This window comes from Camelus dromedarius, chromosome 14 (genome assembly GCF_036321535.1).
Source record: "Camelus dromedarius isolate mCamDro1 chromosome 14, mCamDro1.pat, whole genome shotgun sequence".
Classification (NCBI taxonomy): Eukaryota; Metazoa; Chordata; class Mammalia; order Artiodactyla; family Camelidae; genus Camelus; species Camelus dromedarius.
The window spans coordinates 53,265,089-53,289,488 of NC_087449.1; the positions used below are offsets into that span (position 1 = coordinate 53,265,089).

At 55.8% G+C, this 24,400-nt stretch overlaps 1 protein-coding gene across 3 annotated transcripts; it reads right to left on the reverse strand.

Moving 5' to 3' along the window:
* Window positions 1-1,954: 1,954 nt before the first annotated feature.
* Window positions 1,955-18,083, reverse strand: SELENON (selenoprotein N). 3 transcript variants are annotated; one of them, XM_064493911.1, is made up of 13 exons: window positions 18,017-18,083; window positions 16,684-16,801; window positions 13,295-13,428; window positions 10,421-10,633; window positions 10,100-10,224; window positions 9,419-9,556; window positions 8,989-9,108; window positions 7,700-7,781; window positions 7,070-7,258; window positions 6,579-6,684; window positions 5,396-5,508; window positions 5,201-5,302; window positions 1,955-3,870 (listed from the first exon to the last, which is right to left on the reverse strand). In XM_064493911.1, exons 2-13 carry the CDS (start codon window positions 16,730-16,732, stop codon window positions 3,700-3,702), a joined length of 1,542 nt encoding a protein of 513 aa, XP_064349981.1. In that variant the 5' UTR covers window positions 16,733-16,801; window positions 18,017-18,083; the 3' UTR covers window positions 1,955-3,699. The 3 variants fall into 3 exon arrangements, with proteins under 3 accessions (XP_064349981.1, XP_064349980.1, XP_031320253.2); XM_064493910.1 differs by lacking the exon at window positions 18,017-18,083 and adding an exon at window positions 17,475-17,657; XM_031464393.2 differs by lacking the exons at window positions 8,989-9,108; window positions 18,017-18,083 and adding an exon at window positions 17,475-17,657.
* Between the last annotated feature and the right edge of the window lie 6,317 nt (window positions 18,084-24,400).

Sequence of the window (24,400 nt, forward strand, 5' to 3'; positions counted from 1 at the left end):
TCCTTCCTCTAGATGGAGTCTATGTTGCTGCTTGGCCCCCAAACTGATCGGTGTCTGCTGTCCCCACACTTACCGCAAACTTCAGAATTCTCACTGTGGCGTTCAAGGACCCAGACTTAGTGCTTGCCTTGCCTCATCTCGCCTCTTGTGGCTTCACAGTTCATACTTTCCAGCAAGAGGACTTCTGCCCTCCAGCGCTACACACACACACACACACACACACACACACACACACACACACACAGTATATTTCAGTTTGGTTGATCAGATGGGTAGATTGACCGGTAAGACACCAGAGGCATTGGTAAAGAGACCCATATTACTCCCAGGCTCACTCACCCACTCTCTCTTTGTGCTGAAACCCTCAAGGTCCTGGTCTCCATGGCATCAGGGCCTGGATGACATGCCCTCCTCTGACCTCAGCATGTGGCTCTGCCTGGATCCCAGGCTGCAGTTCTTTCGTCTCAAAGTTTGCAAGTCCTAGCTGCCAGGGACAGGCAGGCTTCATGGGAGGAGGACCACTCTTGTGCTTGCTTTAATGCCCTGCTGTGGCCCTCTTGAAATTAACAACAAAACTTTTTTTTCACAGGATTCTGCACTTTCATTTTGCACTGGATCCTGCAAATTATGTATCTGGTGCTGGTCAGAGACCGTGTCCATCCTGCCCATATTTCAATTGATGAAGTTTGACTTCCAGGTCCAGCTGTCCTTACAGGATGGCAAATTATCACTTTAATCATTGCTGTCCCATCCTGGGCAATGGCAGATCTTGTAGATCCATCTAGTTGTCTTTCCTTGGTGTGGTAGATGCTATCTTGGTTCTCCGTGAAGGTCCCTTTTACCCAACCAGTGAATCCATCTCCCAGCAGACTGCTCACAGCTGCTCCATTCTCCAGAAAATTGACCTTGCCGGAGGGAGAATGGAGGCCCTAACATTGGAAGTTACTCTACCCCCAAGCCAATGAGTGATACAGGTTAGAAGAGGCCAGTTCAACTTGGCGGTGTGGTTTCTGCTCCAAAACCCTGCTCCTATGATCTGGCCAAGGCTTGGCTTTGAGACTCCTCTGCTCAAAGTTTTTCCTTTCCCCATTCTGCTTCAATTTTTCTTTTACAGGGTTTTCCTTAAGTTCACACCATCACAAAAATTACCTAATGACTGTCCTAGGCTTTGTTTCTAAGGTGATGGGTTTAATTTCAGAATCTTTCTCAACACAAAGCACGAGATTCTAAAAATAGTAAGTTCTACGACTATGACTATCACAAACTTATTTTAAGCACATCACTCAAGCATTCTGTTGACAGATAAAGTAGTCCCCAAAGGCATTCCAGCCTTGTTCCCTTGCCCATCTGCTAGGCCAATCCTAGCAGAGGAGTGAGACCAAGGACAGAACTGAACAACATCTGGCTCATTAGGACCACCCTAATCTCTCCAATTTTATTATAGGACATGTTGGGGTTAGGGAAGGGAAGTGGCAGAGGGGTACAAGAGGGCAGCTGGGGGCCCTCCCCCACCATGAGCCTTGAGGCACAGTGTGGGGGACGGGTGTCAGGCAGAGGCGTCAGATGAGGATGCAATGAGCCCAAGCAATGGGCGCCTTCCACGGGACAAGGTTCACTTAACGTGGCACCAGCCCTCCCAGACCAGCGTAAGGGGAAGAGCCTACTGGGTGGGAGGGCTGAGCCTCTGCTGACACTGGGTGGCTCATGGCATGGACTCCAGCCACCTATGCCTGGAAGTACTGAGACAGGTCTAGTGTCCTTCCCTCTGTAAGCAGTATGGAAGCACTGCTTCCCAAAAGGGACACAAGGAACGTAGCTGAGCTGGCTCATACCTCATTTGCTCTGGAGGACAGAGGGGATGAGACTTTTTGGTTTGAAAGGCTTTCTTTTTAACTCAGTGAAAACAGGCATGAGACAGAGGTAGGGGCACAGTGCAAGACAAAACACTCTGACATCAAGACACAGGCTGACTTTTAATTCTACAGGCTTACTCTAACTCACTGAGTGACCCTGGGCGAGTCACTTCACTTTCCTAAGACCCAGTTTCTTCATCTGCAAAATGGGAACGATTAATATCTGCCTCATGTTCATTGTGAGGTTTAAATGAGAAAATACATGTAATCTTACCGAAGTGCCTCAGATAGGGAAAGCTCTTGGTAAATGGCTATTATTATGATACTTGATACAACACTGAGAACAAGACAGTCCACGAGGAAGACTGGTGTGGCAACTCCCCTGGCAGGCAGGGGAACTCAGCAGGTGGGAGGCCTGGGAGTGCATCTGAGGAAACGTTTGCCTGCCTTCCTCTTCCAGGTTTCAGAGGAGCCCCCAGTGGGGCGGGGGAGGGCATAAGTGAGGGCCGGGTCACTTCCAGGTTGATGACAGCCCAAGGGCCCCTCGTAGGCCTGGCTGGAGGACAAGGATAGAGTTGGGGTATCCTGACCCTCTTGGGACTATTTTTAAAAAGCTGGACGAGGAGAAGAAGAGAGGGATGTTTCTTCCCACAGGAGCAACTGCAAAGACATCAAGCTGGACCCACCTAGGCTTTCAGGTCCGGCTGTCACAGGGCGGCTGCTGGGGGGCACCACCACTCCCTTCTTTCTCCTCAGTGCTGGGGCTATCAAAAATACATATAAACTGTGAGAAAGTTCACATAAAAACATTCTTTCTGCAGGTATAAAAAAGAGACTGGCCATGGTCAGTGGCTTGGGATGTGGACCAAAGCCCTAAGAGGGGCCAAGGAGAGTCAAAAGAGGCCACCCAACGGTGGACAAGCTGGTCTGGGCTGCCTGACAGCTGGAACAGCAACAGCTCTGGGGAAGGCTGTGTTCCTTGGCTGGGCTACACTTCTGTGGAGCTGAGGTCTGAGGGGCAGGTGTCATGGGAACACTGACTCCAGCAATCCTGCTATGACCTGGGGTAGGTGGTAGGGGCACCCTGGCCCTGGGCCTCAGCGACTCCATGTCAAGCACAGCAGCCTACTTCACAATAAACCTCCCCAAGAGCTGGCCCCCAGTAAGTCCTGAAGGAGGATCTGGGGTCCCATCATTAGGTTGGATTGAGTGGTCTGGGGAGCAGCGGGCTACAGTATGATTTCCCCTTCTGAAGGAGGGTTCTGCTCAGAACTTCCAGAAATCTGTCTCCAGCTGAGATGGAACCTACTGGGGACACTAGGCACAGGAGGGCAGCCAGGGCTATGGCCAGGAAGAAGGCTGCAGACAAACAGAAGTGCTTCCCTGGTAGCCTCCCCCCACCCCCAGGCCAGGGCTCTTGGGAGCGGGTGAAAGAAAGGAGGGAGGGCAGCCCAGTCTTTCTAGCACCCACTCCTCCCCACTGTTCACCCCTCAAGGGTCTGGACTATATGTGTCTGAGTGGGTGAGGTCCAGGGAGATGACCCCAGGCCCTGTTCTGAGGGTTCCAAGCCACTTCCGGAGCCAAGTAGGTAGTAAAAGGCTGATGGCAGCAGCCCAGAGCTAAAGGTTCATCCACCTGGTCAGCCAGGGACCCCCTTGTACCCCACCCCCATCACTGAGACAAAGCTAAGATGGCCACCCTTAGTTGACTTCGGACCCCCAGGCAGCCTGAGTTGGGGAGTGGGAGGGCCTGACGTGTGAAATGTGCAAAGACCACTCTGGCTTCGGGTGGAGGGGCCTGTCCAGCTCCCCATCCAGCCTGGCGTCTCCCCGCCTGGCAGGCACACTAGGACTGGAGGAGGGGCAGGCCACGCCGAAGGCCCTCCTTCAGGAACTGCATGTAGGTGGCCGTGGATGGGTCTTCAAAAGTTGATGAGAAGCTGAAGACATTGTTCTCAATATCCTCAGGCTTCATGGAGGTGATGTCCAAGAAGTAGTTGGCGTTGATGTGGTGGACCTGGGAGAAGGGCTAGGTGAGGAGCGAGGGGGCCACCCGGGCTCAGTGTCCCCTGCGGCCTCGATTGCCCTCCCTGAGGCAGACAGCAGACAGGGAGGGCAGCTGTGAGCACCTGCCAGAACCCAGCCCCTCTCCTCCTCTTCACAGGGCCCTCTGAGTCCAGGGCCCCACCCTTGCCACCAGGTGAAAACCTAACGCCTTTCAATATCAGCTTTCCCTCCCCCGCCTCCCTGTCCCATGACCCTCTCTCCTCTGATCCTGGGATCCCTGAACTTCACGTTCACATCTGTCAAAATTCCCAGACACCCAGGCCTGCGTCCCCATCAGCCTCCCACTCCAGCTACTAAGCACCTACAGGGCAGGTGCCTGGTAACGAGCAAATGGGCACAAACAAATCAACAAGCAAGTGGGAATGCACGCAGCACCTGCAGCCCAGGCAGAGTCCTGCCTGCCAGCTCCAAGCCCCTGGGGCCCTGCCAGGGCCAGGTCCACCACAGTGGGCGCCCGTGGACAGTGCGAGCTGGCTGGCTCCCCAGGCTTTTCCTCCCCTGAGCTTGGGACAGAAGCCTTCTGGCTGGCACCCTCTTCCTCACCACCAAGCCCTCACTGGACCCCAGTTCCAGGCCAGCACAGCTCCTGCATGGCTCTCCCTGTTCCTATATCCCTCAGTCCCAGACCGGCCATCCCTCAGGACCTAAAGGGTAAGGGGCAGTCCTGGTCAGAAGAGCAGGGATGCTGAGGCTCACAGACGGGCGCTTGTTTTCAAAAGCAGCTACACTCTTAATTGCCAACCTTTTTGAGCCTCAGTTACCTCATTTGTAAAATCGGCATTTGTGACCCTCTATCTCTCAAAGCTTCTGTGAGACTCACGAGAGGACATGAGTGCCCTATAAGGGACCCTGAGGGAGAGGTAGAGTCTTGAAGCTTGGCTGGCCTGGGGCGTCCCCTGGTCCCCTCTGCCTGTCACGAGGCCTGCCCCCTCCCTCCTTCCCTCCCACCACAGGGTTGGCCAAAATGGTGTGAGGTGAGCCTTCCCTTCCAGGCTGCGTTCCTGTCCACTCTGCTGCTGCTAGACTCTGCCCACTGCTGCCAGGTCCCCAAAGTGCCGCTGAGGTCCCCCTTTCTGAGGGAGTGTCCTGACCCCTGCATGAGGCAGGCAGAGTGGACATCAGGGTATAACTGAGGGTCAGGCGGGCCGAGAGACCAGCCAGGAAGCAGCAGAGCCAGCCCCGAAGCCTGAGGAGGTCCGCAAGCCCACGCGCCTTGCTTGCGGCTTCCTCTGCCCTCCGGTGCCTGGCCCAGGGCTGGGCACAGGTGGCGGAGGACCTACCACAGTGCCATTGGGGAGGCAGATCATCATCTCCACGGGGAAGCTGTACTTCTCCAGGTGCAGGCCAGCCAGCTTCTTGTGGGAAGGGTTCTCCTGGTTATTCTACGGGGACAGTTGGGCACACTCCTGATGCTTCAGCCCTCAGCAGTGTCCCAGGGGCTCCCATGGGGCTCCTCCCACCCACCTGCCACTCACCTGCAGGTCCTCCAGCTCCTTCACTAGGGACCAGGTGCTGATGAAGCTCTCATTGAGGAGGGCAAGGATGGGCGAACTTTCCAGGACGGTCTCCCGGAGAGTTCGCCCTGAACCTGTTCAGGGAGAGACAAGACTGGGCGGGTGAGGCAGCTCACGTGTCTTCCTGGGTTTTCTATCAGCAATAAACCTCATGGACTGTAGAATGGTCTGGGCACCCAGGTGAAATGACAGGTTCAAAGAGTCTGCCACAGGGGAGGTACTGAATAAATGGTAGCTATAATTAACACCAATAACATACTGGCAACCTGGGCTGCGACTTGGGGTGGGGCGTCTGCCTGGCCCAGGGGCTTGCATACAGTAGCAGCTTCTTAAATCCACTAAACTTTGTGTCCCAGGGCCTTTGCTCTGACTATTCTTCTATCTAAAACACTTCCTCCTGTCTTGTGGCAAACTCTTACTCATCCTTTAAAGTCTTAGCTTAAATGTCACTTTCTCTAAGAAGCATTCCCTGACTCCTCAGTTACACACTCTTGTTCCACTCTGGACCTTGCCTTGTGTAAACTCATCACACTTCACTTATTCATTCAAAGTCTGCCTTCTGCACACCCTGTGTGTTCCCTGAGGACAAGGACCGCTTCTGACTTCCTCAAGGCAAGATGTCCAACACCGGGCCTATGCTTGGCACAGGACGTGCCCAGGACATTTGCTGATGGCAGGCGCATTGTTTGCCCATCTCTGTAGCCACTATCAGGCACCCAAAGAACTTTACACCCAGCAGGTCTTTGTTGAATTTTCTGAATAAGCTAATGCAGCCCAGCCTCTAGCAGTATTTTCTCTGACACTTGACAGAGCACGGGCACTTTCATATCCATTTTCACAACTCTGGGAGGTAAGTGTGTTACTCTCTTACTGCTGAGAAAACTGAGGCTCAGGAAGGGAAAGTCACTTGGCCAAGGTCTCAAAGCTGAAAATGGCTGAGTGGGCTCTTTCTACTGTGTCCAGCAGCTTCCTCTGAGCTCAGCACAGAAAACCCCCGAGTCCTCACCCCAAAGCCCTGTCCCATGCCATCCTGGAGTCCCTCATGCTCCGAAGAGAAGCATCCCGTAGATCTCAGAGCCTTTTGCACCCACAAGATATGAAATCTCCCCCCATTCTCCCCTCAGACTGGTAGGCTGTCCCTCACCTCAGCAGGACTGGTCGTCTAGGGCCCCCCACAGCAGGATTGAGTGCACCAGCTTGTTCTTGGCCTTGGCTTGGTCAAAGGCCTCGGTGAATGGCAAGTAGGTGACCTGAAGCCAAGTTGAGACAGAGAGAAGCCATTGTGTGCGGCCAGGGTCCCATTCAGGGCCTGAGTGTGTAATGTGTACGAAGGTGTGTGTTTGTATATATGTGTATGTGTGTGTGTGGTATATGTATGTATGCGTGCGTACATGTGCATGTATGTTTATATGTGTGTGTGTCTGGGTGAAGGGGTGCTGATGAGCCCGGGGATGCCTCACCCATAATCTGAATGGCAGAGGGAAAGCCCCCCCCAGCAGGCTGGGCCCCACAGTGGGGCAGCCTCAGCAGCCAGCCCTGTGCAGCCTGCTGAGCCCCGTGTCCACCTGCTGCTCCCACGGTTCTGGCCCCAGCCCCAGGGAGCCTGACCCTGGCCCTCACCCCTGCCGGCCTCACCTTCTTGAAGGGGTACATGGCCACCTCCAGGCGCCGGGCGGCCTCCTCCCAGCTCAGCTCCTGTTGCCACTTGATCTCCTCAAACACAAACTGGAGGGGGTCCCCCGAGGGCAGGCGGCTGTCAATCATGTTGCCATCCTCGTCCAGGATCACGGAGGGCACTGAGGGGCCCATGGCCTCCAGCTCCATCTGGGCCAGAGGTCAGTGAGGGATGACATCAATGAGGGATGTCTCAGTGATGGGCAAGAGTCCTCCAGGGGCCCTGAGAGACCCTCAAAGATGCCCCACTCATGGCAGAGGTCAGAGACAGGCCCAGGGAAAGGCAGGGCCTGGTCAAGGCAGTGCAGTGAGCCTGGGACAGAGCCAGTGTGCAGCCAGGGTTCTACCACGTGAAGCTGTCTGAGAGCCTATGGCAGATGTTGGGATCTGTGTACAGAAACAGATGACTTTTCAGAATCCTGCTTTGGGGACAGTGGCTTCAGCCTTCCAGGAGCTCTGTCCTTCACCCTGGACACCCTGAGGTTCCTAGCCAGCTGGGCCCTCCCTGCTGCCAGGCTGAGAGGCCCTGAGGAAGGGCCGTGCAGCTCAGCCCCACCTTCCTACCTGGATAGGGACCACCTATGCACTCACCTGGGGTACGTAGCCGATATCCACCTCCATGTTGCTGCTCTCACTGGCCCCGTACAGCCACTCCATGTCCACATTCAGAGACCTGGAGCAGATGAGAGGGTGGCCAGGGCGGAACACCACCATCATCAAGGCCCACTAACCATACATCAGACTTTATCTCACTGAAAGCATGCAACTGACCCCATTTTACAGATGAGGACACCGAGGCTTGGCAAGGTGAACCCAAGGTCACAGAACCACTGGCCCTTTTCTCTCCCCAGGCTGTTTCTTGTGCAGGCACTGCAATCACACCACCCTCAACTGTCCCAGCCCTTTACAGTTCACCAAGGGCTTCCTCATCCATGTCTCACGCACTGCCCATGACCCATGACTCTGAGGCAGGGATCATCAGCGTCTCCCAGAGGACACAGAGTAGGGCAGAAGCGAAAAGCTGGCACTGTCCTCCCTGCATTGGCTTCTGCTCCCTCTCCAGGGGGTCTGGCCTGATCATGTGCAACCTGCATATCTGCCACACGAGGGCGCCCCAGGACCGACAACCAACCACCTTGGGCAGGTGAAGCAGGTGGGGTGAGTTGGGTGCCCTCAGAGATGGTCAGTGGTCTGGTAGCCTGGTCTTGAAACCCAGGCCCAGAAGCAGTTGCCCATCGCCTTCTGTTTCATCCAGTCCAGGACTCCCACATCCAACTGGGAGCAGACGTGCCCTGGGCTGAGCCCCTGTGGCACCAAGGCTTGCTTGCTGAGGGAGGAAGAGAGCTCATCCTTCCTCCTCATTTTCCCTGGGAACTGGGGTGCTCCCTCCCTCTGGGGACTGAGAGGAAACCGCTCCTGCTCCTGGGAGCAACTTACTCTTTCCAGGCTATCCCAGTGACCTCTTCACTCCTGCCCAGGAGCCAGTGTGCCATCTAGCAGATGAGGAAACTGAGGCCCAGAGGGGGCCAGAGCCTTGCCCACAGCCACGTTGCCCACAGGGGCCACAGCTGAGACTTAGCAATGGGCCCCTTGGCTCCCAGCCCAGGTCCTGTCCCTGTACAGAGTCACTCAGGCCCACTAAGTGATGACTTGCTATCGGGAAGGAATCTGGAAAGACGGAAGCCAGGGCCTTTGGGTCCCCTGCTCCCCTGACAAAAGGCTGACCCTGAGCAGGGGGGTTGGCAGGCAGGTGACTGGCATGGAGCCCTCCCAGAAGCCCCCTCCCCCTGTCCCCCAGGGTCTTAGGTAGCAAAGGCAGGCGAAGCCGGCCTGCCCTCAGGCCTTTGTATGTGCTGTTTCCTCTGCCTGGCTAAACTCACCTCAGCCCCCCGCGTCCTCCGGGAAGCCTTCCTGGACCCCAACTAGCCAGGTCCCTGCCCACCTGATGGCCTTCCTGTGGGGTGGCACGGACAGGCTGTAGCTCTGGGTGTGTGGGAGGTCTGTCGGCAGGATGAGGGCGGGGAGGCCGCAGCTTCAGGGAGGGTCTGTTGGCTGCTGCATTGGGTCCCAGGCACAGAGTTGGATGGCCAGGCCCAGCCAGAACCTGGGACATGCTTGTTGGATGACAGAATGACCCCCCCCCAGCCCACCTCAAGCTGCTTCCTCCTGGGTCAGCTCCAAGCCCCTCGCAAGAGAAGTGGCTCTGGGGAGAGACTGAGGGAGCTCTGGGCCCCTGCATCTGAGTTCCTCGAGTTGGTGGGGGGCAAACAATAGCAGGATGATGGGGCTGGGCCTGGCCAAGGCTCTCACCTGTGGTTGGGCACGAAGAGCCGGAAGTCACGGACATGGGTGGCATCTTTGGAGAGGATGATGTGGCCAGTGAACTGGCCGGGTGAGAACCAGAAGGGGAAATCGGGTGGCTCGCTGAGCTGGAACTCTGCGTGGATCCTGGAGGAAAGAGCTTGGCTGGGAGCAGGCCCCTTGCTAAGCAGAGCCCACCTGCCCTCCCACTTCTGTCCCCAAGCCTGGGAACCCCTGGCCAGACTCTGTGTGGGGCAGAGGGCTGGGCAGGGGAGGAAGGAGTGTGTGGGGCAGGCAGAAGGGAGGCCCTCCAAGCTCACATGCTGCCTTCCCCAGAAGTCTTGCCTGACTCTCCTCTGGGCTCTCACAGCCTCTCCAGGGTGTGTGTGACCTGGTGTCACAGCTCTCATGCACCCCCTTCTGTGTGGATGGCAATCATGGCCACCAAGCCCACGCTAAGCATGTTTGATGCCTTTTCTCTTCCTCCTAAGGAGGAAGTCACCACCTTGATACACAAAGAGGAAACTGAGGCTCAGACAGTCAAAGCTGCTTGCCCAGGACCAAAGGGTGGTAAGTGTGGAGCTGGGGCCTTTGAGTCTGGCCCTGCCCTCCCGGTGCTGGATCTTCTGTGCTGCCCTGGAGCCCCAGGCCTGGGTGGGAGGCAAGGACAGGGTTGCGAGGACAACTCACCGGAAAATCACAGTGTAGTAGAAGTCGCTGATGGCGGTCAGGCAGGCGACAGCCCCCTGAGGGGCAAAGCGGGTCTTCACGAAGGGCCGAGGGTGGAACATGCTCAGGAGCCGGTGAATGATGACCTGGGGGAGGGCAGTGGGGCGCGGGCTGGTTTGCTGAGCCCTGTTTCCCAGGGGGATGTTCAGCTCTGGACCTGCAGCCCCAGGGGCCCAGGTCAGGTGGGGCCAGAGGGAGGCAGGAGAATGGGTGGGGCAGGCCTGGCCCTGCAGTCCAGGCGCAGATGGGGAGGGGCTGTGCCACGGCTGGGGCTGCCCTCACCTCCTTGCCCTTGGGTGGTGGTGGGTAGAAGCGGTTGTTGGACAGATAGCCAGTGAAGACACTCAGCTCACTGGGGATGATCCACCAGGGCTCACCCAGCTCCATGTGGCCCCGAGGGGGAAGGAAGGGCCGGAAGTGGCGGGCGGCAAACACTGCACTTGGTGAGGCTGCGGTCGTCCAGTTGCGGAGGCCGGACAGGGCCAGGCGGGAGACCTAGGGCGGGGGAAGGCCAACGCTCTGGGGCACTGAGCACCTGCCATGCATGCATGGAGGTCTCCCTCGAGCCCTGAGCCAGCCCACAAGCCCAGGGAGCAGAGGGACATCCTCGGTCCCCAGCCAAGAAGCGGCCCCTCTGTGGCCCCTCACACCCGGCCCAGGCCAGAACAGCTTGCTGGAGGGCAGGGAAGCCAAGGTAGCTGGAGGGGCTGCCCAGGACAGGAATGGGGGCTCTTTGCAGGGGGTTCTGATTGCCTCCTCCCTTCCTCTCCAAGCCCAGGTCCCAGGCCTCACATGGTCTTGCCTCCTTCTTTTACATAAGCCAGCAGACCCACCCTGGTGGCCAGCGCCCTGCCCTGGGCTTCCTCACCCCCTCCACCCGCCTTGCTTTCTGCTCCCTAATCCCCCCTCCAAGTCTCCTTCCTGCGGCTAACGTCCCACTGACAGTCAGAGTCTGGATTTGGAGCTAAGTCTGTGGAGGGAGGTGGTAGCCACCTTTGGGTGAAATCTCTAGGGTTAAGAGCAAGATGAGACCACAGAGAAGGGGAAGGAAGGACACCCTGCAGAGCGCCCTGCTTCAAGTTAGCCTGCACCACGCTGGCTGGGCACCTGGGGCTGAAAGGCCTTCCCTGAGCTGTTTCCTCCTCAGTAATCCCCCGCGCTGCTGTCTGATGAGCTGATGGGCAGGAGAGAATGAGGCCTGTCTGCACATCTGCTTGGAGCAGAGGCAGGACCCTGGCACATGCAGGTCCCCTGGTAAAAGCTCCACCTTCAGTAGCTCCTCCCCGTGCTTCGGGGCCACCATCAGTGGCCACCATGACAGTGAGTGCCTGGTCCCCCTCAGGGGTCTCAGCTACCAGGGAGCTGCCCCACCTTTGATAGTAGCAGGTCCCCTCCCCCACCTCCCTGGTCAGTGGGACCTGTGGTCAGTGGGAGGCCAAGCTCGGAGGAGAGGGTACAGGAGAGGGGTTTTGAGGGTTCTCCAAGCAGGGCTGGCTGCACAGAGCCAGGCAGAGGCTGTCCACTCACTGGGTCCTGCTCATAGGCTAGGGAGCCCTAAGGGGAGCAGACTGCAAAGGGGGGCTGAGCTACAGGCCTGCTCCATACCGTTCTCCCCTGTGAGTGCAGGTGTGCCCCCTCCACCTGCCCCATCCTGTTCTCACTGCTCCTGAGGAGGGGCTCATCTGCTCGGACAGCCTCAACCACCAGCCCAGCAAAGCCAAACCATTCACACAGATCTTACTGGGCTCTTCATCCCCCAAGGACCTCAACTTCAACAGCCCAAACTGACTTCATACCCTCCCTTATCAGACCCACTCCCCTCCTCCAGCCCCCATCAGGCAATGGGCCGACCATGCACATGGCCACCAGCCAGAAGCCTGAGTCACCCCAACTATCCTCACCCCTACCCCACCGAACACTTTCCATTAATAGCCATGCCCTGCCTTTCTTCTTTTCCTGGCATCCTCCAGGCTGTCCTTCCCCTCCATCACCACGGCCTCCCCCATCTGCCTCCCCTTCCCTCCTGGGAACTAGTCTTCTTGCCTCCCATTTCTCCCCAGCTGCCAGCCTGGAAAGCTTTGATCTGATGAGGGAATCCTCCTATTTCAAAATCTGCTACAGTATTTTGCTGCTGCAGAACGAAGGCCAAAGTTAGGCAGTTGAGGCCCTTTGCTGTCTGACAACTTCTCTTCTGGTCCCACTGACCAGGATGCCCCTGCTTGTGCCCCCGGGCCCTAGGTCCAGCCATCCTCTCTCTCTGCCCTTGGTTGGCCCGCTGGCACTTCCTGCCTTCAGGTCTTTGTTCACCCTGAAGTGACAGTTCAGCTGAGATGTGGAGGCTGAGCAGGTGTGGGCTAGGTAAGGAGAAAAGTTGTTCCTGGCTGAGGGGACCGTGTGTGAGAAGGTGCACAGCTGCAAGGAAGCTCAGATAGCCATAGTAGTGGAAAGCTGAGGAGAGGGCAGGGGAGAGCGCGGGGAAGGCAGGCAGGGCCTGGGGTGCCTAGGTCCTGTGAGGGCCTGAGACTTTGTCCACCGGGGCCTCAGGTTGGGATGGGGCTGGTTAGGATGGCACTTGTCAGGGTCATCCCCACCCCACAGCCCCTGCTGGAAGCTGAACCTCAGATCCAGTTCACTGGAGCTCAATAGAGCTCCTGTTGGGCGCCAGGCATAGCGCTAGGGCCCTAGAGGTACACATGGGTGAGTTACAAGCCCCGGTGGTGGTGGGGGAACTAACTTACAGAAAGTAATGATTATAAACAAGGCAGCTAAATCAACAGAGTGTCTTGCTGTTTCCTGCAGCTGGATCCTTCCTACCCCTGCTGACACCTGGCTGAGCGCTCTTCCCCCTGCAGTCACTGTCAGACGTCATTCCCCACAGGAAGCCATCCAGGGCCCCCAGCTGGGTCAGAGGCTCACGCTTATCCCTCTACCTCCCCTACCAGACTGTGCGCCTGGACAGTGGGGACAGCATCACACCTACTTCAGGACCCCTGGGTACACCGGGTGCACAGAGGGCAGCTTGTAAAGGAAGGAAAGAAAGAAAGAAGGAAAGATGAGCAGAGCACAGACCCATTCTCAAGAGGTGAGCACACACAGATGATCCCCTGGCTCTGGGCCCGCCCGTGGGGGCCCCCTGCTGCCCCTACCCCAACTTACCCCTAGGAACCCGTCTTTGCTCTTGGTCATGGACTCTGGTAGCAGAGGCTGGAATCGGGCTTCTATGGTGAGTGTCTCCTCGCTGGGGTCAGGGGGCAGCTCCTCCTCCTCATAGCTGGCCGTAGGAGTTGACCCTATGAGACACAGGTCACTGGAGAGGGGCCCTGCCTTAGACAGCAGGGCGTCACTTCTCTCAGGATGACCACACGGCCAGTGATTAGGGCAGCCAGGCTGGGGAGGGGTGGGGGGTGGGGGCATTGTAGCAGGTACCGATTACCAAGGTAACAACGTAGATCACATTGTTTATCGAACACATAGAAACAAGTCACGTATGTCTGATATACATTGTGGATATATAATGCATAACGACATGGTGGATCACACATAGACATTTTCTCCAATGTATATCACGGTTCAGTTTCACAGCAGCCCTGTGAAGCAGTGTTATCAATTCCATTTTACAAATGAGAACTTGGAGGCTCAGAGAGGTGAAGTCACTTCCCCAAGGTCACGCAGCTAAGTAGTTGGGGGATCAGGATCCAAATCCAGGCCTGTTTTACTCTAAACCCATAAGCAACCACAGCCCTCTTTGGGGGGCATTAAGATCTCAAAAGTTTCCTCAAAGGCTCAGGAACCAGATGAACTGGGTTCAAATCCTGGCCCCACCCCTCACCAGCTGGTGGTGGCTGGCCCAGTGTCTTGTTCTCAGGATTAAGTGAGATAATCCACATATTGTTAGCACCAGGCCTGGTATAGAGTAAACCCATAATAAACTTAAGCTGTATTGCTGTATTTCAGGGTTGGGGATCCACAGAGCTGAGGCTCAAACCTAATTCTGCCTCTTCCCACCAGGCCAGGCTGCAGAAAGGCCACTCTCACTGCTTCCCCTCTCTTTGTCCTCCAAACTGCGTCCGAGACAAATTTGGTGCTGTGCCCGCCAAAGGTGGCATCTGGGCAGGGAGCTGCCTCTCCCAGGACTCGGGATCCCCCGCACCAAAGAGAGAAGCTACTTTCTGGGGCTTGGAGAGGAGAACGCATTGGGCTAGGCATCGTCAGCCCAGCTCCGATGCAAGGGCGATTCCATTTCCTGGACGATTTGGGGCAAATCACTCAGCCTCTCTGGTTTTCCTACATGAGAGATGGAGACCACGCTACTGGAGACCCTGTCCTGGGGTCTCAGGAAGAAACAGGCTGCTCGGAGAGGCACTTGGTCAAGGGACGCGGAACAATGAGCAACAGCAAGAAACAGAATCAGGAGATTTTGGTGTCTCAGAAAGAGCCCTGGTCTGGAAGTGAGGAGACCTGCTTTGCTGTGATTTCCTGGGTGGCCCGTTTCCCCATCTGTACAGGGAGGGGCTGAACTGGCAGTGTCTCAACTCTATTTGCCAGATCTCTTCCTGCCCAGAGACCTGCCAAGGCTGTAGTGACTCCAGAGTGCAGGGAGTCACCATGATGGCTTAATGGAGGAATGAAGCCTATTTAAGCAGAGCTGGCTAATAACAGGTGGGAACCCACAACACCAAGATGGACTGACTGACAGACAGAATAGGTGCATTAAAAGCAGTCCTTAACCAGAACTCATCAGAATCGCCCAGGATGCCTTTGTAAACCACGAATGCCCAGAACCTCCCTCAGACCTACTGAGTCAGTCTTGGGGGAGGGGGGCTAGAATCAGGAAAATGTGCTTTCAGTTAGTGCCCCCCAGTGGCTCCTGATGCAAACCCCTGTTCTAAAGAATCATTGTTACTTCTGCATTTGTAAGTCAATGCAGAAAATTTCAAAACAGCAATCTGGAAACCTCAGAGGAAGGGAATAAAAGGAGTGTGCAGGGTTATTGGTCTGCCTTCTTATCCAATTATTTTACTGTTATCACAGATAATTATTAATCATAATGTCCAGCATTTTATGGCTCTTTTTTAAATAAAAAGTTTTATTTCCTGACATAAGTAACATTTGCTCATTTATAAAACTTTTAAGGTGCAAAGCAGAAAATTAAACACATGTAACTGCCCCATCTAGAAAGGACTGTTTGCCTCTATTTCCTGCTTAGATTTGGTGTCTTTTGGTTTTGCTTTGTTTTTTTGTTCTCTCAACAACTTGGTCCAGTTTTGCATTCCCAGTGGCCTAGGAGGGAATGGAAGGAGAGATTCTTTTCCCCTGATGGAGAAAAAGATTTATATGAAAAAATTAAAAGTGCCCCCAAGCCCAGCAAGCTTGGCCAACAAGTCATTAGGAGGGAACTCTTGTTCTCTGATCATAAAAAAGGACAAGGAGGTGGCTGTGTGGATGCTCAGGGAGAAGTGTGTGCAAAATAAGAAGTCAATGCAAACCCAAACTGGGCGGACCTCTATACCTCCCCAGCTGCTTTCATGACAGAACTGGCTGCCCCCCACCCCTCCGCCGGGAGGCACTGACACGTCTGCATCTGCTCCAGTACATTAGCATTTTTCATCTGACCCTCCTCCTCTGACAGCGACCACAGGTCACCAAGTAGTCTGACCTACCAGACCCATCATGAGACACAGAAAGCCCATCATAGTCCTTTGGTGCTTACTCACCTGAGAGCAGTTGGCATCTCTGTCTTGTCTTTCCCATCTATTGACCTACTTACAGCAGGCAATTAGGGTAACAAGTAGATGCCCAAGATCACAAGTTCAGGAAACATCACAAGAGATGGACACAGAGGTTATGGTGGTGATGGAGTGGTGAGAGAGGCATTTTATAACCCATTAGAATGCTTCAGCCCCTCATCTTTACAACAAAAAAATCACTGATAGTAACCAGACAAAAATGGAAAACAAGGTGGGAAAAGAATCTGACAGCTCCTGGGCAGAGTTTAATATTTAGTGGTAGTAGTAACAGCGCCTGTCTGTTGAATAGCTACTGCATGTGGTTCACTTTTCACCTATTTTCTCTAATCCTCAAAGGACCTGGTGCAGGACAAATCCTGGCTCTGCACCATTCCAGACTGGGCAAGCTGGTGAGCCTCCCTGGGGACCCCAGTCTCCCAAACTATAAACGTGAGGATCAGGCCAACATCCATCTCACAGGGCACTGCGAAGATGAAAGAGCTAACTCACAGGAGGTGCTTCACTGATGCTTGGTCCTGAGGAGGTGGTCAGGGAATGTTAACTAGTACTATTCACATGAGAAGAGAACAGGCTAGGGGGTGTGTGTGAGTCTATATGTGTGCCCGTGTTGAAACAGCTTGCCCAAACCACCAGTTAGAAAGTGTCAGAGCTGGGAGGTGCCCAGGGCTGCCAGGACCCACCATCCTCCCCCTACTCCAGGCAGCCCTCCTGCTCAGAGCAGACACAGCAGACACAGAGCAAGACACTGAGGGCGGTGCCTGGGCTCCCACTTTCCTAATCCCCAGTCTCTGCTGGTACCTGTCAGCTTCTCAGCGATGGGCTTGAACTCCTCCGGGCTGATGTACATATCCCGGTCAGTGTCCAAGGAGGAAAAGAGAAAGAGGCCTTCCGTCCCCAGGGCTTTCAGTGCTGAATCCTGCTTGGGAGGAGGGGGCTGGGCTGAGGAGCTGGATACCCAGCTGGTATCCCAAACAGGTGGAGGGAGAAGCTCTTACCGCTATCTTCCTGAGAGCTCTCAGAACTTCCCAGTCCATCTGTTCAAATGCCACCATTGAACACCCCGGAGCCCCAGGTCCCTGGTCCCAACCCTCCTGGTCCCTGCTTCACTCTGTACATTCATACACGATCCACTCTCTAAGTGGCCCCTTTCTATCTGGACCAATCTTGGAGTCACCTTCTTGGTTCACCCACTGTCCTCTTTTGTCTCCCCTCCCCACTGTCCCAGCGCTCCCGGGCCCCATCCAGATGCTCGGGTCCTAGCTTCGCTCTATGCTTTGTCTGCAGTCCACTGTCCTAGTCAGCCATCTGCACTGTACCCCTGCAGCCTGTCCCAGCTCCTGCTGCACACTGGGCCAGTCCTTGCGTCTCTCCCATCAGTCCTCCCAAGTCTGCCCGATCCCTGGATCCCCGTTTTCCTATCCCCTCCAGGCTGCCCTCCCGGCCCTCCGGCCCTGTCCCCCTCAGGTCCGGCAGCCTTTCCACTCCCGCGCGCCAACCCCGTTCTCGGCCCTTTCGCGAGCCCTGCCACCGCCGCCGCCCGGGGCCCACCCGAGTCTCCCGGTCGCCGCTCCCTCCCCGCCGGCCCCGACCTGTCGCGCGGCCGCCTGGGCCTCGGCGTGTCGGGCGAAGGCCCGGGCTGCGGCGGCCGCCGCGGCGGCGGCGAGCAGCGCTCCGAGCAGGGCCAGGGTGCGGGCGCGGCGCGGCGGGGGTGCGGGCGGCGCGGCGGGGCCGGGGCTGGGCGGCCCGCGCTCTCCCGGCCGGGCCCGGCCCATGGCGGCGGCTCGCGGCGGCTCCGGGTGGCCACCGACGCGGACTGGCGGCGGCGCGGGCGCGGGCGGGGCCGGGGGCGGGCCCGGAGGTCCCCGCGGGCCGGGGCGGGGCGGTCGGGGGCGCGGGGTCCCGCGGGCAGCGGTGTCCGTGGGTGCACGAGTCAATAAAGGGACGCAGGGCCCCCGGCCTCCACAGGCCCTTTCCTGCCATTCGGTGTCTCCTCTCACTTCGTTCTCCCAAAACGAAACCAGGCTTCCGCGTCCCATCTTGCTTGGCGGAGCCGGGAAGCGATTCCAGGCCGAGGACTGGGAGATGGAAGGAGCCGGACGGGGTGGGGAGGACCCGCACATCTGAAGCTTACCCGGGTGGGGGCGCAGGGGCTGCCAGGCCAGTGTCCACCTGTGTTGGCAGATGTGAGGGAGGCGGCAGGAGGGCACTGCGCGTCCTCCTGCAACCGACCACGGGCACCCCTGCTCCACCTTTATCCTACTTGCTTTCTATTGCACATCTGCAGTCAAATAGAAAAAGAAACGCTACCAAGGCCAACCTTTCCTTTTCCTGTCAAGGCCCGGCTGGAAGGCCACCTCTCCAAATTCGTTAAGGGATGGGAACCACCTTTTCAAGGCCACACACAGGTGGTGCAGCTCTGATCCTCACCTAAGGGGCCAAAATTTCCTCACCTATAAGGAGGAATCAAAAGAGGCCCTTCTGTGGGTTGTGGTGAGGAGGAAATACCCAGGCTGGCGGTAGGCAGCCCCCTGCCCAAGGCAAGTTTGGGCTCTGAGTTACACCCCTGTCCCCCTCCCCTCCTGGACCTGGCCTGGCCACAGGAGTGGTTTTCGCGGGGAACAACACTTCGAGTGCTTGGAGGAGGGCCTTGGGAATAGAAGCAGGTGGATTTGGGGAAGTACTTTCACGTCTGTCAAGTCCCCAGAAAGTTTGGTTCCGCTGGGCCTCTCTTCCGTTATATGAAGGCCAGGGGCAGCCGGGGGATGGCTCTGCCTACATGTTCCCACGAGAGGGCAGCAGCTGCCAAAGCCTCCAGACAAGAACCCGGAGCCCAGAGGAGCAGCTGTGCTGCCCTTGGAGATCACTGCCAACCTCTGGGCATTTGCACCTGTCAGATCTGGGATGTCAGAGGGATTTAACAGGGACGGAGCACCCACCATGTGCTGGACTTGGTGCTGGGGTCTCATTTTGTTCTCAAGTCACTCAGTGAAGTGAGGATTGTTTTCCTCATTTCTAAATTAAAGAGCCTGAGCCCTGACACCCTGGTCTGAGTCCAAATCTCTCACCATGCTGCCTCCCAGGGGATGGTCCAGCTGACTGACTTGGGTTGGGGCCTGGCCTCTACCATCACTTCTGTCCGTCATGTGTAACCATCCATGACAGCACCATGTGGGCAGGGCCCTGACTTCCCAGTGCCCATGCATGGCCTGGCACATGGAAAGCACTCCCATGTCTTTTGGACGAATGACTCCCAGGCACCAAGAGTCGTGGACCGCTTACCCAGCCCTCGTCTAGCGTTCTGGTCCCACATCCTCAGAGGGACCCACTGAGGGCCTGACATCTGGTGTTGGCTTCCGAAGGCTTCCAATTGTGCCACTTCCAACTCATTACCGCTAATGTTTGGGGACACCCTGTATACGACAGATGCTATTGGAAAACCAAATTCCGTTCTGCCAGGAAGCAAAGCTAACAGAGCACAAAGCAGGTTAGGGGGGAAGACTGATGAGCTAAGTTCCCTGGAAAATAAATGAGGAAAGTTTTCTTTGCCAGATTACTTTTATTTATTACTCTTGTTAAAGACACAGACACCCCACTGATCTCTGTGGTGGAGGGCTGGATAGAATCAGCTGGGACTATGAGGAGCGTGTCTGTCAAAGCTCAGGAGGGTTCTAGGGGAGGGATGGGCTTACAGGATTTGACTCAGGTCAGTGAAAAGGATCAATCTTGGGACCCAGCTCTGGGGAGAAGTCAGCTCTCGGCCTTAGCAATGGAGCAAGGCTGGGTGTCCCGCCAGTGGGCACCCTTCCCAGAAGGGCTTGTCTCCAAACCAAGGATGGGAGCAAAGCAGGGCAGAGCCTTGAGAGATTGGGCCAGCCGGGCAGTTGTGGCCAGACGCAGCCCTGCAGGAGCTCTTTGGCAGCTGGTCTCTGGCCCCGGCGGGCGCACGGGTGGTAATTGGTAGTGGCAGCGAGTAGAAACTTCACCAAGCTAAGTGGCATGCTGGCCACACCCTTGAGGAGCTCACCAGTTAGCAGGGAGATCATTCATTCGCCCATTCAGCAAATATTCACCGAGGGTCTTCTGTGCTCTGTTCTGGGCACTGGGGGTCCATCACAGAAGAAATGGAGTCGCTAGTCTTCTAGACAAGTCAAGAATCTCTGACTCCCGGGACAAGAGATGCGCTGACTCCCCGAAGGTGAGCACTCAGACAGTATAGGCCCCTGGCTGTCAGGAGGAATCAGAGTCTTCACAGAGCATAAGCCCAGCCCGGCCTGAGGTCAGGTCACCAGCCTGAGCACTGGGAAAAGTATTCCAGGGGCAGGAAGAACAGAGGCAAAGGCCCGGAGGCATGAAACTGCATGGCCTGTCTATGGCTTTGTGAGGACATAGCGCAGTGGGTCTGAGCAGAAAGATTGGAGGTGGGAGTATAAACGGGGAGGAATCAGGAAAGACGGGCTGGGCCCAGACCAGCTTGTGAAAAGCTTGGCCTTCATCTTCAAGACAATGCAGCCATCAGAAGGGAAGGACATTCAGCCACTGAGGCATCCTTCAAACTGCTGAGGGAAGGGCCCCTGTGCTCTGAGTCCTTGCTTCCACCTGGAGGCAGAGGAGTTCCGGTTTCCAGTTTCCACACTCGGGATGTTGGTGTAAACACTCCCAGTGCTCCGCCCGGTGCTGCTGCCTTGGTAGCAGGGTCACGGCCTCAGACCTGGCTGTGGTTCTCTCTCACTGACACGCACCCACCCACACCTGCCTGCCTTCTGGAAGCATCCTCTTTTCTTCTGCTTCCTGTCTCTTGGGGGTAGACTCGCCAGGAAAGGGCCTTTCTCCCACAAGGAGCTCTGCCACTCTTCAGGGAGTAAGACCAAATTAGGGTAGATGGCGGTGCTGTTCCTGTGGCGGGGAAGCCTGGGAGGCCCGGTCTGGGGGTCCCTGGTCAGGTCTGCCGTGGGGAGTTGAGCCCCAGCCGCCCGCCCACGTGGAGCAAAGCGTGAAGCTGTCAGGGGGCGCGGCATGTGCAGGAGTCTGGAGCTGCGAGCTGTGGGAAGGCAATGCATGAACTATAGACTTGGGAGTCACTAGCCTCAGACTTAGATGACATCTAAAGCCACCAGATGACATCTAAAGCCACCAGATTCAGTGAGCTCTCAAAGGGGAGAGAAGAGGCCTTTGGCCTGTGTGGCCACAGCAGCTGTGCATGGCCACAGATGTGGCCATGCCTTGGAGTGCTGAGTGGCTTTGGCCAGACTCACAGGCACTGTGCTGGAGCTGTGATTAGCCAGAAAATAGATTAATTGTAGGGGTCACAACAGCCTTTGGCTAGACTCTCGTGCTGTCCAGGCAGGGAGAGAGATTTGTTTCCTGGTGTCAGGAAGGCCCCTGGGACTCTGCCCACAAGGACTGCTTAATTCTCAGCATCACGGGCTAAGGGGCCCTGGGTTATCTAGCCTGGCTGCCACCAGTGTCGCCTGGGGCCTTTGAACAGAGACCAAAGCCCCAGCCGCAGCCCCGTTGGTCTGAGGAAGTGGGAAGCATTTTTACCAGCAATTCTGATGCACAGTGAGTGTTGAGAATCACTAGGCTGGAGTGAGCACTAGCTGAATTTTCCTATGTGGGATTTTTGGAGAGCTAAGCATTGAATGCCAAATCCAGAAGAATTTTTCCTCTTTATAAAATCACCTTCCCGCAATCTTGTTGCTCATTCAGGACTGGAGGCTGAGAGTTTCAAGTGCAAAGACAGCCAAATTCCATACAAGCTACAAAAAATGAATCGGACGCCTGGAGGCCTTTAAACAGTCAATATCCAGCACAGGAAGATGGTGTGGGATTCACAGCCCCACATTCTGCTCCTTGTGTCTGTCTGAAGGAGAGAACAGGGGTTGGGATGATCAACCTCCCGGTTTGCACGGGACTGAGGGGTTCCAAGGATGTGAGCCACTGGTATGAAAAGCTGCAAAGCCCAGGGTGAGCTGGGATGAGCTGGCTGCCCTACAAGGGAGGGACATGTCTCAGGTGCCTCCAGGATGCTTTATTTCATAAGCTCTGATCTTAGTTGTGCACGTCAGAAGTTTTAACCACAAAGGGTAGAAAAGGGCTTTATGATGGCCAGACAAAACTGCATAAGGGCCCTTGTTATATAGGAGATAAGTTGTTATAAGTTGTCTCTTATAAATTGAGACAGAGAAAAATTCAGTGGAGTTTTTATCATTTAAAGATTAAGAAGGGAATTTAAAAATTTTGTGCTGAAATTAGGGGTGGCAGAGGTCAGCATAGGGTTCACTCTGGGATGGCAGGTGTTGACAGGAAGCAGCAGGAGGGAGTCTTCTGGATGCTGGGAATGTTCTGTCTTGATGGGGGAGGTGGTCATAAGGGCTGTACACGGGTCAACTTTTCTTGAGCTGTGCATTGTCCTTTACACGTGTTACTGGATCTACATTACACTTCAGTTAAAAAAAATTTTTTTTAAGTTTCATTAAAAACTCAAGAGACAGGACTAATTAAAAACATGGAAAAATGAAAGTAAAGTGAGGGAAGGCATGGTGATTGAGGTGGAGGAAGGGAGAGATTTCCTTAAGGGAAGGCTGAGCAGAGACAAAGATGAAAGGGAAGAAGCAGCTGACAGGCCGGCAAGGTGGGAGCAGGGGGTTGGAGATATTGGCATTGTTCCTCAACAGGAGGGATCCCAGAAAGGTTTAACAGAGACATAGGCAGGATTTCAGAGGGTAGGTCGGATGTTTTCTCCAGGGAATCGGATCAGGGCAGCTCTGGGGGAGGGGGTGGGGGGCTGGGCATTGTGGAGGCCATGTGGTGATGGTAGGAGGAGCCACATGCCAGAGGGAACAGCCTTGAAAATGTGTGGTGTTGGGACCCCCAGGAAGTGCTGGGAGGCTGACAGAGCCCAGGGGGTGCGGCAGGCACATGGGTGGAATCCCAGCCTGGGTGAGACACTCATGGAAGGTGGGCTCCTGGCTGGGGTTCCTGGTGGGGCCGGGGTGAAGGTGGACGCAGTATTATTTCTTAGACCCAGAACTCACTGATTTCTTATCTGCCACAAATCCAGAAGGTTCCAAAGAGAAAAGAGAAGGGCCCTTAACCCCACAAACAGCCTTGGTTCCCCATGTGCTGGAGAAGGAGAAGAGCTCCCTTAGGAAGTGGCTTCAGTTCTTAAAAAACACAGCCAGGCTTGCTTGAAAGGCGTGGGGGAAACAGAGGGACGTGGAAGCTGCAGGAACAAAGGTCCGAGGACGGCTCTGGAGGCTTGACGTCTCCCAGGCCCGAGACTGGACGAGTCCAGAGGCCAAGGAGAGGCCGTGCTGTGGGAACACATGGCAGAGGGACCTGGGTTCTCTCTGCGCCTCTGTGGGCACCGGTTCCAGAAGCTTCTGCTTAGGAGCCTGAGAATGGTTTTCCACTGAGACAGATGTAGGGGGAAAAAGAGAATTCCTAAGCCTCTCCACTCAGAAGTAAGAGGAAACTTTCAAAAATATAAAGTAGGTCATCTCATGCCCCTGCTTTAAACCCTTCCTAGTGTCTTGCTGCTCTCAGATTAAAATCAAACTCTGCCGTGGTTCCAAAGGTCCTGCAAGGTGGGGCTGGTCTATCTGACCTCCTCCAGCCCAGATGACAGCGCCCCCCTCCCCCCGCTTACTGCCTTCACGGTCCTTAAACGGACCAGTGCCTCCTACCCCTGAGCCTTTGCACTGGCTTTTCCCTCTGCCTGGGAATGCTCTGTCACAAGTGCCAGTGCCCTCCTCCTCCCTCAATGGGGCTGTCCCCGACCTCCCCATCTCATGTCCTCCCCCAGTTTCTCTTACATGTCCCCTGTCTGTGGCCTCCGCCTGTACTCACCTTACAGATGTGCCTGCATTTCTGTCACCAGCCTGGAAACCCATGGGAATAGCAGCCTTGCCTGCCTTGTTCACAGCTGCAGTTTTAGTACCTTGCTCATTGCCTGGCAGACATGGTTAATGGTTACTTGTCAAATTACAAAGCCCGGAGAATTCTGGAATAGTGTCTGGGGCAGCACCAGTGAGCCCCATAACCCAACCTCAAGAACTTACTGTATGGAGAAATGCAGAGAGAAAAGCTCAGACAGCCTGGTAGGGAATGGACCCATTACAAATGTGGGGTTCCCTGCTCAGAGAGGAATGGAAGCTGTGACCCTAGACAGAGCCCACACTCCAATTAGCACTGGGTGCCAGGAAGAGAAGCAAAGGGACCTAAACATTAAAAATATGCAGAATTGGTGCCTGGAGAGGGTCCCATGCAGGTCCTAAGACCTAGGACTGCCACAGTTGAAATTCTCTAAATTGTGCCAGAAGATGGAAGTATCCTTAATACCTCCCTCCTCGTAAGGAGCCTGAGCATCTATGGGGGTTTTCCCCCAGGTTAGAGGAAGTGGCCCCTGGATGCTCACCACCCGGGCCCTGGGAGGGCTGAGGCCACCCGTGACTCTCTGGCGCTGCTCTGGGCCCTGCATGATGCAGGCATCATGGGTCAGGAATAGCAGGGCTCT